Raw genomic sequence first — 19,818 nt, 5'->3', positions numbered from 1 at the left:
AACTTGCGTAAAATGGCGCTGCGAGCACTAAATGACTACAGTTCTCTACATTTTTCCGAGTCAACTACCAACGACGTGCGTGCGACGGTGTATGACGCGAAATTCAAAGTATTCGAGGTATTCGAGTTGGCACTTTTCGCATAACTATTCGAAACCTCGAATATCGAATACTTTCTAATATTCGAGGTATTCGAGTATTCGCGGATACTATTCGCACATCTCTAAAAAAAACACCCGACGCTGTATCAAGTTTCACTGCGGAGGGGCGATATTGAGAGTGGTCAGGATTCGGAGGTTGATTTTTGCTCTCTGGCGGCATTAGTCCCACCTCAGCCACTCGGTTGCCGTTTCTTGGAAGAATCCAAATACGCACGCTCTCGACGAGGCTGGGAAGTGCGGCCGGCTTCTATGAAGAAAGGCGATTACTTGCATTGTTCTCTCCTTATTCGACTCTCCTCGAAGGGGAGAGCTGGTCAACGTTCATATCACAAAATTGCTAAGTGCTATTCAAAAAATCGTAAAAGTCAATTACGCTAGCCGAAATGCGCGTACTTCGTGAAACTTTTTTTTAAGTACAACTTTATATTTTTACGTTATTCCTCAGTATGAATGAAATAGTAATCACCCACGTCCATTTGAAAACGTGTATTCAATACAGTTACTTTCCGGAACATGTTTATTCAGGGAGAACACTAATGAGACAAATGACAATTAATGCATGAACGAAAATTGATTTTCTATCATCTTTAATATTTATTGATTTAAATGGTAGGAATATCATAAATTGCATATTGCATCAGACATCACATACAGCTTTAATAAGGCCAATAACCCTGAATAGATCGCATCGGGTCATATTGACTTTTTCTTCGATGTTTTTTTAATAAAATGATGCCGTTCGAACTAGAGTTTTTCTGGTCTCTAATTTCTTGTAATTCTAACTCTAAGTAACGTTTAATATTCAAAGTGTTCCCTAGTTTTGCTGCAACCGAAGTTTTGACCCGATGCGACCGAAAGTGTTACAATTTATTCTCGCTTCCGATCCATCGTGAAGACGATTAAAATTCATTCGCTCGCATTTGGCTTGATGAAATCGCCGATGACTCATCTTCCTGGAATACACCCATGTGCAAAAAGTGTGTGTGATGAATCATCAGCATTTCGCCTCTTTTTGCGCAGAATTATTAGTTATAATTGTGAAAATCACAAATCTCTACTTTAATTCTGTTTCTGGAAATTATGCAAGAGATCGTGATACTAGGCAGTTGAGTGAAGATGAACTAGCTCTTATTAGTCCCCTTTTTCTCTCAGGTGCGTATAAAATTTCCCGTGTTGATATTAGGGAGATTTGGAGCAAAGAAGTCTTATCAAATTTTTTCCCGTACACTGGGCTATCGGATTTTTTTTCTACGGTGCATCAGTTTATATGACCTTAGCACTAGACTACAAAATAAGAAAATTGACTAGTAAGTCGCAGTTACTGAGTTCATTAATAAAATATCCAAAAAAATTTGAATTTACAAATACACCATCAGAGTACATCACGATCCTTGACCAACTTATACCATTTCGAGGCCGATGTCCTGTAACGCAGTATCTATCCAAAAGCAAAAGAAATATGGTATTGAAGTCATTGCTATGGTGGATGCTAGGAAAATTTACCTAAAAATTGAAATTTATATGGGCACGTAGCCAGATGCCCTTTCAAAGAATCCAATTCACCTCATGAAATTGCCAAACGCTTAGCAGAGCACATTGAATGCAGAGGAAGAAATATTACCAGTAACAATTGGTGTACCAGCATGCCTTTAACAGTAGAACTTTATCAAAAAAAGATTGAATATGGTAAGGACGATGAGTAAGAACAAACATTCTCACTCATCATTTCTCACTCAAACGTTATGAGCAGACGTTCCTCCTGAATTTCCCCCAAGAAAAAATAGAACCTTACATCATAGGCGAGGGGCAGGGGGGGCAGCTGCCCCCCCTCCAGAGGCAAAAATCGCAAAAGTCTTTCATCATAATCAGTACTGAATTGAAACGAAAGTATTCAACAAATTTTCTTTAAAACCACGAAAAATGATATGCATTAGTAGGTATAAGATATGTAAGTAAAATAAAAATATTTTTTCTAGGAAATGATATCATAATCTAATAATGTGCTGTTATAATTTTCTTAAAATATTTGTTTCATTCACCTTTTCCATGCTAAAATGTCACAACTTGGCTTGCGCCCCCTTCTAGACTATGGCTTGCCCCCCCCCCCCTAGTTATGACCCTGGGTATGCCCTTGTCTTACATCCTTCCCTTTTTGGCTTTACTCCCGACATTTCCGCATTGTAATACCTACGTTTCAATAAAATCCGTATAGTACTTACTTCTGCCATTATCCATGACGCAAGTATTACTGCCTCAAGTGGTAACAAAATGCTTCCTGACATTATATCATTTTACAAAACTATGAAGGGGGTGTGGATTCAAATGATCAGCTTTGCTCAAATTATAATTCCTTCGAATCCACATGTAAAATGACCTCCTAAATCCAAATATGAACTCTGTTTTTCTCCATCACCCACCATTTTTGGGGGAACTCCCCCCCCTCCAATTTTTACCACTTTTCGGTCATTTGGAGAAATTAAAAGGATTATTTTAGCATTTAAATTTTTCCTAGGGATTTTGAGGGGTGCAAAATTCTGAAAAAAATAATGTTAATGGTAAAGATGTAGATTTGAGGGAAATTAGTCTCCGTAAATTGTGTAATAACGCATTAAAATGACCAATTTTGCCATTTTTCGCAAATTTTCACGTATTTTAAAACATTTCCAGCTTCTATTTCACATCATCCTCCCCGAAAGATAATAATACATTACAGCAAGAAACTGCAGTATTAATAAAAATATTTTGCTGTATAGCATAGCAACAATAATTAAAATATGTAGCAATAGCTCGGAAGATTCACTTTACTACTCTGGCCCTCGCAGTGCCTCTCCCGCTAAGGATTGGACGGCAATTCTCTTGATTTCGCAGCTAAAAAAAAAGAAATGTAATACTTTCTAGTTCCATGCAGAATATAAAACTGAGATTTTATATTTTCATTGGATTAAAAAAGATGATTTTTAAAGTGTTTTTTTTTAGTCATTAACGGAAACTAATCCCCCTAAATGTACATCCTTACCATTAATTATCATGTTTTAGAACTTTTATACTCTCAAAAGCCAAATAAGAAATATAAATTCTAAAATAATCCTTTCCATTCCTCCAAATTATTGCAAAATTGATGAAAATTATAGGGGGCCTTCCCCCAAAAAATGGTGGGTGATGGAGGAAAACGGATGTCATATTCGGATTCAGGTGGTCATTTTATATAAGAATCAGCAGGAATGGTACCAGGGCTCGAGAAAAATTATTTTTTCCGTCCAGTGTTACAGTATCGGCCGAAGAACGAAAATGTGTCCCTTTCCATGGGATATTGTCTCCCTTTTCCGACGCAAAGCGACTGATACCCTTCCAGTATTATGTTTAATTTCTTTGCGATTTCCCTCCACCTGTTCCAGTAGTTGCACAATAAATGATTTATGCACTCTATTACGGTATCAACTGCCCAGTACTGGGCAGTTGATACCATAGGGTGGTACTTCAATCAATTTCTTCGTAACGCTGCTGTCGCCATCACCTACGAATGAAATGACAGTATTATAGTATCTTCCAGAACAATAACAATGAATTATTCCGTGCCTTATATTATCGTACCAATTATCCAATGATATTTTAATTCGCGCATCTTTATACCTGTTTCGAACCCTTCGACTAATATGTCAGCTTCCATTGCTGTCGAGGATTTGCTCCAATTTTTGTAGCATTGCTCTTTCACCTCCGATTTTGTATCGCTACTTCTCGCCCAAATACAGCAGTATCTGTTCCTCACTTCAATAAACAAGACCTTCTGAGTTCGAAAGCCGACAATACGGGCCTGTGAAATGAGAGAGAATTTTAATTTTAATGCTATCAAAATGTAGTTTAAAATAAAAAAATTACATCCAATATTGTCCTACAGAAGAATCTCTCTCTTATTCCAATAGTAGATATTAATGCCAATGTGTTGACAAAATTCATACTGCTACATTTGGGCAATAGTAAAAATTGTTGGACTAGTGTGCTTCTCAATATTTCTGCTCTTCTAGGTACCGAGGGATTATAGGTATGAGATCATAATTATTAGTCAACAATCCTAAGATTGATTTGACGCAGCTCTCCATTCGTCTCTCCTACCCGCTAGCCTCTTTATAGCGACATATGTCTTCCCTTTTGCATCCTTTATAACCTTTCCAATGTAACTCATTCGGGAGCGTCCCTTGCCATTCTTCCCTTCCACTTGTCCTTCTATGAATGTTTTCATCAGGCCATCAGGTCTCATAATGTGGACAAGTAAGTTGTCCCGTCTTCTGCTTAAGGTTTTTAGAAGTCTTATTTTTTATCCCACTTCTTTTGCACTCATTCATTATTTACACGTTCGATCAATTTTATATTCATCATTCTTCGGTAGCAACACATTTCGAATGCTTCCACTCTTTGACTTCTCTGCTGCTATCAACGTCTAAGCCTCACTTCCTTAGAGAATCATACTCCATATGTAGCATATGATGAATTGTTTCCTTACTTCTATGCTTGTATTCTCAGATGTAAGAAGATTCATCTTTTTGTAGTAAGCCCTCTTCGCCAGCGCTATTCTACTATCTCTTTCTTGCTTCGTCCATCGTTGGTAATTCGGCTTCCCTGGTAAGAAAACGCTTTCACCTCTTCTAACTTTTGATTTCTTAGCTTAATGTTTGTCCTAGCCTCCTCTCTTTTGCTCCATACTAATATCTTAGTCTTCCTTTTGTTGATTTTCAACTGATATCTGGCCATATTCCTTTATATATTTGTCAAAGTCTTTAAAAATTCTTCTCTGTCTCGGCTATGACTGCTATGTCGTCAGCGAATCGTAGCATACTATTTTCTCTCCGTTAATATTGACACCCAAAGCCTTCTCCTTACAATCACCTAAAATTATAAGGTTTTCTTCACCTGTTTGATTACTGATTTGATATCTTCATAGACGTCTTTAACTTCTTCATCCTAGTAGTCCGTCGTAGGTATGTTAACATGTACCACTACGGTATCTACCGGCTTAGTCTCAAGCTTTACCATAATTATCCTTTTATTTAGCGCGGAACCTTTTTCCATGAATATCGATCGTATGATCCTTATCTTTTACATAATTAACGGAAGGAGGAATATTTCTCGCAGTTTTTCAAAGGAAATTAGTAAAGGCATTAGAAATAATTTATCCCCTACGAAATTAAAGCGGGCCAAATGTTGGCAAAGTCGAATCCATTAGTTCGTAATCAGACATAGCTTAGTCCCAAGAAGATACATTGAATGAATTACACACGATTTGTACGTTGAAGATGTTGTTATAACATTGAAACTTCACACAGCATTACTGCTGGTCACATTAACTTTTCTTATAATCGTGGAAAATTGCAAGTGTTTCTTTCAATATGGAAAAATTCCGCTCCATCACGTTTGAATCTTCGGATTTTATTTGTAAGTTGAATTAAGTATATGTTTTTATGTAGAGCGTTTTGAAAATCATTAATCATTCTACCAAATAAAGTTGTTAAGCATGGAACGGCAACTAAAAATTATCTACCGTGTAGTGGTTAGAGTTATTCGTAAAAGAGGATATTCCAGCGTCACATGCAAAAGGTTTTGTGCTCTCACTCATACAAAGTACTACATTGAACAAGCAAATTTGTACGCAGTCACGCGCACGAGTGCATAGTTAAATACACTAGTGCATAGTTAAATAAGTATGATAATCGACATGAAAAAATCATTTGACTAACCTGGGATTCGAACCCGGATATCCCCGATGGCCGGTTAAATATGCTACCACTTATACCACGAAGCAACCTTTTTCCTTGAATATGAAATTCACTGACTCTTCAATGACTCTTTTTACTTGTGTCTAAGATTCGCCTAGAAAAATTTACTTGGTAATGTAACGGACCGGCAATCGGGAGGATCTGGGTTTGAATCGCGGCTAACATAAGCGAAATGTTGTTGAAGTTTATTCGGGATTGCCACCGGATAAGGTTCTCCATCTCTGCCGACGTTTCGATGGCCGAGTCGTCCATCGTCATCAGGGCATCGTCATCAAGCCCTGATGACGATGGACGACTCGGCCATCGAAACGTCGGCAGAGATGGAGAACCTTATCCGGTGGCAATCCCGAATAAACTTCAACAACAGCATGCGCCGGGAAAACCTCAGATCTTTCTTCATAAGCGAAATGTTTTTTTCGTGGCAAATAACAGTCTTGGTATACATGTATTCTCATTCATATTAAATAATAGTGGAGTATAAGATCTAAAATTCCCTTCGAAATTAAAAAAATGGGAGACATATTAAGTACAAGACCTAACTTCAATGCAGGGTTCCATCCCGGAAGGGTAATACAGTGTACTCGAGGGGTAGAGAAAAATTGATCGGGTAATGCACCTGAGAAATTTTAGTTTCTTCCCAATGACTACAACCGCTCTGCGGTGATGTTAGAATCATTCTAAACTGAAGAACTTTTAATGATATTACATTTAGTTGTCATAAATTTCTAGACGTCTTATTATGCCGAATAATTTCAACAGTTAAATATAATGAGTCTACCTGATCCTGCGCACTAGTATTTTACATGAAGTCTCGCATATTTATACCGCAATGTGGTCGTTTACTCTGGCACGAAATCTTAATTTTAGTTAATAACTCGGTCGATGGATGGGTAAAAATAACTAACTACCTCGTTCAGTCATTCTCACAAAAATTAGCATTGAAAAATCGCGGAAGTTGCCGCCCACTTCTGAGAAAAGTTGCATTCATCATCAGAGTTTCGGTTCATTACGACCTGTAGTGAGAACAATTCATTGAGAGAATCAATCGCTCAGAAGAGTGTAAGCAGCACGTGAAACAGGTTGTTGGTGAGAGATATAACGCGAAGTTAGTTTGCATAACTTCACTCGAGCGAAATAAATATCCCACATTCGAGTTTTATCCGTGTGTATTGTTTGTTTTCTCGTCACTCCTGCTACACAAGTAAAATTCTTGTCTTATACTTGTAAAACTGGTTTGCAGGTTCATTGGATCTCGTGTATCTAATTTTTGTATACAACAAGCATATTTACGCAAATAGTTAGATAGATAGTTAAAGATTAAATTCGGTCATCTAGACGTCGTCGCTGTATTACATCGACCAAACATCAACCCCTGCTTAGTGATACGGTGGTTCAAGTTCAAATTCTTTCTTTTGGGTGACTCATGTAATGATAAATAATAGTAATTTTAATAAATAAGAATATTTTTATAAGAAAATAACTTTTCGAAGTTTTCTCCCTCGGTTGCAAGTTATCGAGAAACATATATGTCGGAAACACGAGACAAATAAACCAATGTGATACTTTTCATATCGTGTTTTGATGACATAACGGTTACTTTTGAAAATATTTAGACACGAAATGAAGATATGCACGTTATATTACCCTACTCGGTGAAATATTTTTTCTTGGTTAGCGTCAGCAAGAACTTAAAAGGCAATGGTGCAACCTAGAATCTAATTGATAATGTGCAGTATATTCTCTGTATTCATCTTATTTTCAATGCTTGGTTACAAAAAATTAATATATTATAGTCACAGCCAATAAATTATCGAGAGGTAGGTACTTACTTTAAAGCAGTTTTTCCTTCTGTAGTGTAAATAACATCTATTATTGCAGGTTTCTAATGAATAAAATGGTTAAAATAATTTGATAGTCTATTTCTTAGCTGCATCACGTTTTTACAGATTTTACGTGGATGAAAATACGTGTCTAAAGATATACTAACTGTTAATAATGTAGCACACTTAAAAAGGATTTATACATTCACCATTATTCCTAGTACTTCTTTTCCACCTTCCCACAAAAGATATGCTTCCTCTTTGATTTCCTTTCACTTTCCATGCATAAGAACAGAAAACTTGAAAACTCGCGCTAGCCCCGTTTCAAACATGCCGCTCGCAACACAAGAACACAGGGCTTCGGATAATAACGAAAAAAACTGTTGGCCTGCTGGGGCCCGACCACGGGTCAGACGGGCAAGCTTAGGTCGAGGAAAGCATAGAGGAAAAAAAAAACAGATGTAGGGGACACAAGAGACGATGGAGGGGAGGTAGTGAGAGAGACTGCTGTGGGGTGAGAAGCTCTTTCACCGAGAGTGGGGGATCATACAGCAGCGCCATGGAAGAAAAGATCGTAAGCGCTTGACGTTGAGAAAACACGCTCGGGAAATTGAGCTATAGTGTGGTTATTACAAATATTACATTGATGAAACGTATCTTATTTCTAAGAAGAAGGATGAATGTTCTCATTTCCCGAAAAAAAAATTCAAATCGCGTTTTCTACGTGGTAGAATTACATCGAGAAAATAGGCGTTTTATTGTGTTTTTCAGCGCAAATAACTAATTAACAAATGCTTTTCAAATAATTTTTTTTCACTTGCCAATAACAATAATCTTAGCTTAAACCATATCCAAAACAAGTTCTCTCCAGAGTGTATAATAAGCGAGCAAATGGCGAGCAACCTAAAGTCTGCAGAGCCGTTTTTCGCGGAGGTATAGAACACCCTTAAGGATCGTCCCTGTTTTCCACTTAAGATGAGTGAGAGAGTGAATAGAGTATAACCAAAAGCCTTTGATGTGCCAGGTGGCCCAGGGAAAGGAACTGGCCCGACTATCTCAAATGTGTGAAATTGACACACTTGTAACATAGTTAAGGGTGAGCCCTACCCTCACCTATCAAAGTCAAATTTTGGGTTGAAATACATTAGTATAATAGTTGAAGGTAATTTTTTTTATTTAAAGAAAATGCGTGTTGAGTTTTCTCTAAATTTTACTTTAGGATCAGTTAGGTTGATATTTGTGGATGGTTTAATCTGTGTTGTACATGTATGTTTAGGATACACTCAAAGGATCATGCATTAGAACTTAAAAGCTCTAGTATAAGTAAAATTCATTCCTCACTCTTTTGTAATCATCAAGCTGATTATTGTTTTTTTGACATTGAATAATTACCGTATTTCTCCGAATATAATCCCCCTCTGAATACAGTCCCTCCCCCCTAATTTTGAGGCTTCAGTTTCAGGTAAAAATTTAAAAAATGCATTTGAATATAGTCCCCCCTTTATAATTACCATGGGCATTTTTGGATAAAAAAGGGGGACTGTATTCAGATAAATACGGTACTAACCTTTGACCCAACATTGTGTTCCACTCCTTGGCGGTATGTGCCACCAAATATGTAGAGAATACTCTTTTATCTGTCTCTGAAGCTGACAAAAATCTATTTCTTTTATATACTGCTGTAACTATGTGTATTGTTAAATTATTTTAAATTTTTGTCAGGTAGTCATCAAAAATTAATTTCCCTAATTTTTTTCCAGGCACCCAACTATGGAGACATACGGTTGCTAGTTCAAGAACTTCCCAACATCGTATATTTGGAGGAGCCTTTTGTTATGGTCTGCAAAGTGGTCAACACATGGTGAGTGAGAAATAGATTTTTGTCCATGTTTGGTTTTGAATTGAATATATTGCTGTGGTCCTTGGAGCACAAGTGTCTCATATGTAAGAGTGAATGCCTTTTAACTCAGCAATATGAACACCATTAATAGCTTTTTTGAATTGGCAATGGAAATGGAACAGGTGACGAAGACCTGGGATCAAGAACTGGTTCCAAAAGCCTGAACTTGATTTGGAACTGTCTGCTCCTTAACAAACCTATCTTCCATATTAGGTATTTCTACTGCATAGATACCTTTTTCTCAACTTATACGCAACCAAACTCTACAAATGACGTGCCAAAATGCACAGAATTTATCAGAGAACATGCGACGGCATATCTTACTTCCTGAATATTGCAATCGTTTCCTAAAATTGGTTTTTAAATAATAAAAAAAAAACAAAATCCGGTAAATATTCCTGGGCTGCTATTCTGGATGGAATAGCATTATGCTATTCTTCGATATTGCAACCGATGTTGCTATAATATAGCGTATTGCAACACCTATGCTATTTGGTATTCAGAACGGTTGCAATTCGTGTTTTTACTACACCGGAAGACGTAATTATCAGAATAGCATAGGACCGTAGCTATTCACTATTCTGAACAGCGAATTGCAACCGGTAGGCTTGCAATTATATTACGCGGTCTTCGAGGCCGAGCTATTCGGTATTGCAACCCAGAAAACGTGCGCATCGCGATGTCGAATTGTTTTTCTGAGGTTAAAGTAACCTAATCAAGCATTGAAAAATGGAATAATAGCCAAAAATAAAATGATATCAGCTTTATTTTAATTAAATAATAGTAGCATAAGTGATGAATATTTAACTAGTTAAGTGATTTGGTTAGGAATTAACATTCGAGCTTAATATATGAGGCACAAGCTTGCTTCATCGACAGTACGAAAACAATAACAATTGATGCAAAGAATTACTACCATTAGCTCAAATTTTACGTGTTTTATTCATATTTACAATTCATAATTTTATTTCATCACTTGACTTGCTACTAAAAATATCCTCAATGTAGGCTATCAGGTCGATTCTTGAAAAATTTCAAGCTTGTGTTAACACACTAACTCGCCAAATATAATAATAGTTATAGCTTTCAATGAAAACCATATATTACCATAATAATACCATATACTTTGATCAGCCGTTCATTTCCTCAATTGGACAGTATATACAAATACATGCAACGAGTCGAAATTGTTTTCCCCACTATTCGCTACCTTCTACAATTAAAACTAAAAATTTACTAAATTATAACACGGGCAGTCGACTTGAATTACTTGCTTGAAAACAAAGGATTTCTCCGAACACCAATAAAGTTTCCGAACAAATATGATTCACCACAAACGTTTAATGGAATATCCATGCACTACATCATTAATGCAATATATATCATGTGGAATTGAATACAAATTGTTTCCTCTATAGACAAGTAAGTTATTCACACAATTAAGTTTCAGTTTATCGGCACAGGTCAGGGTCTATCAAAAATTTCAGTGAGCACATTAAAATCAGCTGATACCAAAACAATGATAACTGACACAAAAGCACTTTCCACACGATTCACTATTGCTAGATTCACTTTTTCACAGCTGTTCCATCCATCCTCAAATTCACCGTCACCTCCCTCTGCTTTTTCCAAATATGCAGCTGAAATATCGATACTATTCCATCATAATACACGAAAGCACAGCTGTGACGTTGCCACCTACTTCATTTCCTAAACAGAGAATGAATACTGAAATTAGGGAGTCATATAATATATAGATAACATTAGAAACGAAAGCTTCTAGTTCTTCAGTAAAACGATATCGTCACGAGCAATACAATAAAAGTTGATACATATTAATTCTGACATGCAACAAACAGACTTCGAAGCCTAACACATTTACGAAGAAAATCAAACATATTTAGCTTTCAATGATTATTTCGCATAGCATACATGTCACGATAAAGGACCGATCGGATATAGGTAAATCATTGAATATTTATGTCCGATAAATCATCATTATAACAACGAAATTATGACCTAACCCACCGTAACCCACCTGTCTGAAGCCATTGGGAAACCACAACCACAACAAACAGCTGATTTCTTAAATGAGATTTTCAAAGCGTATTATATACTTCCAAGGTTTAATATAATTTTTAAATGTAAACAAAGCAATTATTTATAATTTCAAGTCAATATTCCGTAAAATACAGAAAAATATATAAAATATCTTCTCCCTCATTGGTTATGCAAACTGTTCAGAAAGTTTTTCATTCGGGAAGAGGCGGAGCTTCCAAATAGCTCGCGCAAGAAATAGCATGCTGCTATTCCGAACAAAATTATTACTACGCTTCATTCAGAATACGGGGTCGTTGCAATAATGACCCGCAGAATAGCATATGCTATTTTTTGCAACGCTTATCCAGAATAGCAGCCCTGGCGTTAACGGCGCACAAAGTGATACATTTGTTCATTTGCAACAATATCTCGCATTCTTTACATAAATTATGTCAAAATGCGGCTGGTTCCACGTTCAAGTCTCCTGTTGATACGTAAGTATGAGTCATCATGTGCGTTTAACAGAGGATAGTGTAATTACTTCCAATGTTGTGTTTAAAAAGGTCCTCTGACCTCAATTTGTACATGAACATTCTAATTAAATTTGTAAATAAGACCCTGCCTTTTTTTCTACATTTTAAAATTAGAAACGCACATTTTAAAATTAGAAATAAAATTATCCCTCTGTGGACCTGCATTGAAAAGAGCGGGGGAAGCCCGCTGGGAGCGGGCGCAGCACGCTCGTATATGTTTAATGTTTACTGTGCATGTTTATTTATGCATTGCCAATTAGTTGTTCTCATAATTTTATGCATGCGGGAGGTGTGGACCAGATGCAACTTTGATTGGTGCTATTGTATGTTTGTGCATTCTTGCGCTCGCAGTGACAGGACCATGGAGCTGGTGTTGGGTCTCGAGGTGGCACCAACCTCCCCCACCCCCGTCCCCAATGGAATGCACCGCAGAACAAACTCGGGCAACATCATGGTGACGCCAGCGTATCCGTTGCCAGGTCCCCCTCCCCCCCCCTCCTCCGCAGCCGGCGACATCCAATCCCTCGGCTGCGAACATGGGTCTCCTGTGGACGTCTGTTTCTGGCCGCAACCTCGGCTTGCTTCAGCCTGGGTCTTCCATCACTTTGTCGCTTTCGCTGGTGCCCATCTCTCCCGGACTGCAGGTAAATTTGTTTGTTGCTCACTCTGGTGCTGCGCAAATATCATTGAGGAAATAACAGTCCCACTTTGTAGTTTTTTTTACGGTGGACGTTGTTAACACGTTGCGTACGGATGGCGAGAATTCTCGTCATTTTTTTCTTGAACGCTCCGGACGGATGACGAAGATTCTCGTCATTTAGGCGCGTCAACCTGAACAATTTTAAAGCGTACAATACGTATTCGTTAGTACGTTTTCAGTTGTTGTTCATTATTCATAATGAATTGATGCATCATAACGTTTGATTGGGTAAAGTTGTATTCTAAACATTAGCTTTTTAACCATGTTTAAACCAAAGGCATATTTCCAATCTCAACACCTTCACCCAGAATCGGCATTCCTAGGAATTTAAATACTCTGGTACGCAACGTGTTAAGATGTGATGCATTATGTTTGCTTGCGTGTGAAAATTGCTTTGAGACTGTTTTGTGATCCAACTTGTGGCTACAGCACTCTCCCAATTATCCCAATGGCTAATGATGGAGAGCGGTGGCACAAATAACCGGAAAACACGGATTTACCCAAATTTTCACTTAAATGTCTTGTAATGTTCACAATTAACATAAGAAAAACAATACATTGTTATTCATGCAGATATTCAGTGAATTTAGGGTGCCTCCCGGACTCATTGAGAGCTTTCTTCGCCAGTCTGCGATCTTTTTGGTGGCGATAACAAGGTTGTACTCATATTATTACGACCTCTTATAAGAAATGATTTCGGAAACCACGCATTTGGGCTGCGTGATCACGGACACAGATAATTGATATGCTCGAATGCTTGAAAATCACTGCGCTACGTCGGCAACAACACTTCCAGGCACCACGCCACGTAGTCGCGTCTCGCACAAGTTGCCCGGGTTGCAACTGCTGCGGGACGTAGGTGATGAATCAGTGAAATTGGAAAAGTCAGCTAAGATTTTCTAATTGGCATTAATTCTCCAACTAACTAATATTATTTTTTTTCTCTTCTTATCTTGACCTTGTTTAATACATATTATAATATTTCCTGGAGTTTAGGTCAATGTATTTTATGAGAACAAGTTATAAAAAAAACTCGATCGTAACATTTTTATGTAAAAATATTTTATATCATTGTTATCTTTATATTTTATATTGTTCATGTTTTTTCTTTCATAGCCCCGATGATGATTTAAAATAAATTGAAACGTTGGCTATAACTTGTTTTCATAAAATACATTGACCTAAACTCCAGGAAATATTATAATATCTAACTTATATTGTAATTAATTGGCTTTTCATGAGTCTACTAGAAACTATTAAAAGAGGTGCTTTCTTTCTTTTTGCAGAACATCTCAGGAATACGATTGGTTGACACCTTCTTGAAGAAAACATATGATTATGATGACCTTGCTCAGGTGTTTGTAATCAGAAAGCCATTGTCAGATACCTAGTCCTGTAATATTTCGACTATTTTTTTCCTGTACATACATTCCACAATGGCAGTTTTCATTGCATAATGTGATGTGCTGCATTGGTGATGAACTTGTGATGCGATTCGAATTGGTGGCAAATCCCAACTTTGTGCCATGTGTTGAGTCATAGGAGCCAAACAGGTATTTAAAGTCTTACATAAATTTTAATCGAAAGGTTGTATGGATTTTATTATTACTTTGCATACTAATCATGAGCCAAATCGTGTATGGTCACCTAAGTATTGCCGTTGCTCTGCTAGAGTCCATCTGCGATGAAAGTAGAAATTCTGGCCAGTGAATGTTCAATCAACGGTCATTAAAATCATCTGCATTATGTTGAGATATTATATCCCAATTACTTCTCATTTTACTTACTTTTACTCTTGGCCATATCTACGAAGTGTGAATACCTACCCACATGCAGTGTGAAGTGTGAAATTCAGAATGAGTATTAACAGTTGCATTTCCTCAGTGGGCATTGTTCACCTATTAAATTGTGTTTTCATTGCTTTTTGTTACGCCTGGAAAATTGTGCTCTTCTGATTCTCATCCCAGGTGGAAGTGTTGGAAGAAACAAACGAGTTCGGGCAATTTGCAAATTTGTGTAAATATTCTGTGAGCTAAGTTTTATATTCTACTTTTAAAGTATGTAGTTCACTGTTGATTTTTTAAATACCTGTGCACTCCTGTTTCTTAGAGGAAAGTGCTCCTGTGCATACATCTTTGTCTTGACCTTTGGGTTAAGTTATTTATTATTAAATGAAATATCTGTTGAAGAACGTGTTTCAGTTTTTCCCTTGAGGGAATGTGGTGAATGTTTATGTGTAAATGTGTAATCCTCGTTTCCTCGTCATGTCTCTCAGCCATTTAGTCATGAAGGTCGTCGAATATGAAGAAGAATTGTGCTATCATTGTATTTTTCTCTCCCACTCCCCTCTGCATGTCTCACGGGATGCTTCTGGTTGTATTTAGTTCATTGAAAGCTTTAGGTTTTTTTGGAGTCATTTAGTATTCCAGTTTTATTTGAAGAGTGAAGGTCATCAACATGAATCATTTCAAGATTCACCCTGGCTTTCAAGGCACCAGTCTGTTCAGGTGGGATATTTAGTGGCTTTATCTTTTTACTTTACTATGGATGTAGTCATTCTCCTATCCCATTCCAACATTCCTCCATGCTACTTTCTCATAAAGGTCGATGCTACTTTAAAAAATTTTCTTTAAAATCCTTTCCATGTTATAAGTGCCTTCATAAAAATAAGATATGTAGCTTACTCTGCTGACAGAAAATACCTGTGAACTCTTTTCAACGGAATTGACTGCAAGCCTATTGTCTTGAATTGATTGTGAATTTTGCTTTCAGGGTATAATTGCAATGCCGGCTCAAATGCTCCTGGCATGAGTTGACTTTGAACTCTGCTGTCTCGAGTTGAATCCAAACTCTGCTGACAGGTAGTGACTGTGAGAAGACCACTTATTTTTCTTCTGTGTTTCAAATGACCAATATTTTATTCATTGTAGATGAAATATTCTTTCAGCACATTTAAACTGCATTCAGAGGAATGGAGAGCTGCATCAAACCAATCTTAGGATTGTTGACTTATGATGATGATGATGATATTAATTTAATACACCACTCAATGCTATTGCAACCTTAACCTATTGTTACGAGAATCCAATTATATTAATTTGAGAGAGGAATAATGGACAAACTATGTATGTATTTTCAAGAAACTTATTTGCTCAGAGTTTTAGAGATAAATCACAATAATGATATTTTTAGGATGATTATAATTTTGAAGCATGTTGCAGGATAATTATTGTCATTTAAATTTTGGTGGCTGGGGAATGAATGGCCTGAAATATCATCATATACTTTGACACTAGGGGATAATTTTCTATTGATGGAAATAATAGTTAGTAAACCATTTGTAGTTTTCGTATATTCATTCAATGCCACAGGTTACAGATGATTCACCAAATGCCATATGTATTTGTTCAATACTTATCGGTTTTGGCTATTAAGCTGCTTGCAGCATCTGCTTAAACTAATATGTAATTGTTAAATGAAGTTGAAGTTACTGATGGCCTATTATTAGCGAGTCTCATTTCCTTCATAAAAATTTTATGATGTTAAAAAGTTAGTGTTGACAAATTTATCCCAAGATTTTACAGAAAGATTTTGACTGACTGTCTGTTATGGTAGAAAATTTAAAAAAATGGCATCCTAAAGATCTTTTCATGCTCAACACACCGGTATTTTAATTATTCTGATATCTCTTAAGATAGCTTCAAAATTAAACTTTATGCAAACCATGTTTTTCATCAAAATTTGCCCAGCCGCCATTTTAAAAATGGCTGCCAAAAAAAGTATGGCTTGTAAATTCTGTCAAATAGTGTTTTGTGATTGTCTACTAGTAGGGAACCAATGATGAAAAAATTAGGATAATTGAGAATGTCGAGCAACAAATTTTATTAATATTGGGTGATTTGAAATGGAATTATCCATGTACAAGGTGGCCTAGAGGGTTTAGCACTGGTCTACTCACTGAAGGGATCTCATGTTGAGGGAGAAGTTTTTCACATCGCAAAATATAGATGGCCAAGGTTAGCTTGACCAGCATGGAGTGGGGTTGCACCCTCAACACTTGTCCGTCACTGGTCGAGTCGTTGCCCATGATTCCCCTATGGGGATGGCAGTGTCCGCCATTATTAGGCTTAATGCCCTCTCTTAGAGAATATTAAAATGCCCTTATATACAGTCTTTTAGAGAAATGGACAGATGTCATTTTTTTTAAGGTTTATGGAACATATGAAGATCATCGGGTATTCAATCAGAGTTGAGATGTTTTCCAGAACCTTTAAGAACCAACCCAGACAGCACACTTGAGGTGCAGGGGCAGATCCAGGATTTTTTTCTGGGGGGGGGGGCACCAGGGTCTAACAGGTCTTCTCATATTTGAGATAAAAAATAAAATACACTATCTGTTTTAACACTCTTTAATTTCCTTTCATGCAGGTTCTCAGCTCTTTTCTTAAAGGCAATGATTGCCAAACAAGCCTCATTCTTATGCATCAACACACTCACTTCACTGTATCTAGAATAGTCATCAGTTAAGGTTAGGAAGTAAATGCCTCCGCCTAAGGACTCTGGTTTCACATAACAAATGTCAGATTAAGCAATATCTAAGGGAGCTGGTGATTTCTCTATCCTATCTGGTAAAGGACTTTTTCTTGAGTTTTCGTTAAAACTTTCGAATGAATTCTGAATGAATTTCTTGAGAAAGCGACCAGCACTGGTCTGGAAAAGTTGGGGCCACCCAAAAATTGACACGGCGACATAGCCCAAAAGTTTTTATTCAACATGACTTTTTCTTGCTTTGCCTTTCATACACACCTCAAAATTTTCACCTGCCTTCTGCTTGCCGATCAAATCGCTGTAAGGCAAATTGTCAACATGCCCAAAACAACTATGCCATACCTCTCTGTTACAAGCAACAGCATCCACAGATTCTTGTTCACAGTCACTGCCCTAAGAGTCTGATTTTTCCAGTTCATACCAATCAACCTTCATAATATACATGTCACCTTCTTTTCTTGAATGGGCACTGAACAGCTCTTTATTTTCATCTCCTTTGTCATTAGCAGTCAGTATACCATTGGCAACGTCAAAACACACATTGGTTTTATCAAGTTGCCTAACTGACGAAATGTTATCAGATGCATCAGGGAACCACAGCACTTTCGTCAGTTTCCGAGTCCATCCACCATACTGATCACTTATTTTGAGTGTTACAGATCCACTGCCTCTTACACCACATACAACAGTTTTCTTTCCCACTTGCACTGAACCAGATACATTACTTGCAAAGTCATTTAGTTACAGTGGGGTGTAATATGATGCTAGCAGTCGTTGTCCACAATCCAGATATTAGCATTGCCTGATGTGTTGTACTCTTCAAAATCATCGTCCTCGTTACCTCTCTTCAAATGCACAGCATATGTACTTCACCTTCACGGTACTGTTTCCAATCTTCTTTTCTTCTGCTTCAGGTTCTGTAGTTTTTTCATACATGGCAACTTTATTCGGAAACTCCTTCTGTGGCTTTTTGTTTTCATTACCCTCTGAATTCCTGTTGTAACTTGTACTTGCCTCCGAGTTTCTACATTTGAACGATGGATGTCCTTCTTGACCGCTATTACTACAAATCAAATTTTCTCTTGATTTTGCTTCTTTTGCTTTGGGACATTCTCAGGCAAAATGACCCAGCTGACCACAACTGTGACAGCTTCTATCATTGGATCATCATTAGAGTTGTTGTATTTCTTCTCATAAGCACGGAATTTTCCTTTTTGGAATTTGGAATTTTTCATCATGTAATTTTTTAATTTTTGGTTTCCCTGCATGTGTTCATTATTCTCTTTTTATACTCTGTCTTTTTCAAGCAACAACTTACTTTTCACATTCTCAGATGACAATTTTTCTTTATTTAACTCCATTAAATGAGCAATGTATTAATAACTCTCTTGTTTCAAACCTCTCAGTAAATATGCTGCCAGATCTTGATTATTTATATTCGACCCATGGTTTCTCAGTTTTTCTCTGCTCAACTCGATTCAAATATTCTAAAACAGGTTCATCAACTTTCTTGATGCAACTTGCTAATTCGTCCATAGTGCTCACAAATTGAAAAGGAGAGATCTTCACGTGTATGCTTCTCAATCTGCCCCATGCATGTCTTGCTCGCTCATGCTTCGTCACGTCATTCTAATAACAATCTTTGACCAACTCTGTTAGATAACTGAGAGCCAGAGGATTCTTCTCATCTTCTTCTTCTTCTTTCAACTCTTCATCATCGTCATAATCAGGATCGATGGCTGCCCAGCACTTCTTTCTTTTTAGGAAAGCCTTTACTCTTTTACCCCTTACGGCATAATTCAAAGAATTCAATTTTTGGCGTATCCATAACTGATGCCATTTCTAAATTCTTAATTTCACAACTCAAAACGCACTAGACCCATAACCCAGGGGCGCAGCTAGGAATTAAGGCTAGGGGGGTTTTAGGCGTAACTAGACCTGGGGTGTGTGGTATACCCGCCAGGATAAGCGGGTGGTGCGGGGGCCCTCCCCCAGAAATTTTTTAAGATAAATGGTTCAAAATGGTGAGTTTTACGGCTTTCTGAGGGGTATTTTATTAATCCCTACGCTATTCTATCGGTAATATCAATCCAATTAAGTAAAAAGGATTAAACTTTATATCTCTGAGCTCTGGGGGGGGGGGGGTTATCTCCCAAAACCCCCCTCGCTGCGCCACTGCCATAATCGGAAATAAAACTCACCACGATGGGAACGTCGGAATTAAAGTGAAATTCTTTTATGGAGTTATTTTAGGTTACTGATGAATTGTCCATTTTTCTAAATTTTCAATTGTAAAATTAAAAATTAACACTACTCACCTCGACGCCTATGCTTCAGCATAGACCGCCAT

General features: G+C 37.3%; 1 protein-coding gene across 3 annotated transcripts in view; it reads left to right on the top strand.

Annotated features, from left to right (window-relative positions):
* Positions 1–15,108, top strand: part of LOC124157954 (trafficking protein particle complex subunit 13) — a 49,910-nt gene extending 34,802 nt beyond the window's left edge. For 2 of the 3 annotated variants that reach the window (XM_046533063.1, XM_046533062.1), the window contains 3 exons: positions 9,508–9,608; positions 12,572–12,864; positions 14,207–15,108. In XM_046533063.1, the coding sequence (XP_046389019.1) occupies positions 9,508–9,608; positions 12,572–12,864; positions 14,207–14,232 (420 nt within the window). In that variant the 3' untranslated portion in view covers positions 14,233–15,108. The remainder of the gene's footprint in view (positions 1–9,507; positions 9,609–12,571; positions 12,865–14,206) is intronic. The other variant, XM_046533064.1, reaches the window with a different exon arrangement.
* The last annotated feature ends 4,710 nt before the right edge of the window (positions 15,109–19,818 follow it).

Source organism: Ischnura elegans, chromosome 4, assembly GCF_921293095.1.
Source record: "Ischnura elegans chromosome 4, ioIscEleg1.1, whole genome shotgun sequence".
In the NCBI taxonomy this organism is placed as follows: domain Eukaryota; kingdom Metazoa; phylum Arthropoda; class Insecta; order Odonata; family Coenagrionidae; genus Ischnura; species Ischnura elegans.
Note: the sequence above shows the minus strand (reverse complement) of the source record. Positions and strands in the feature narration are given on the sequence as shown.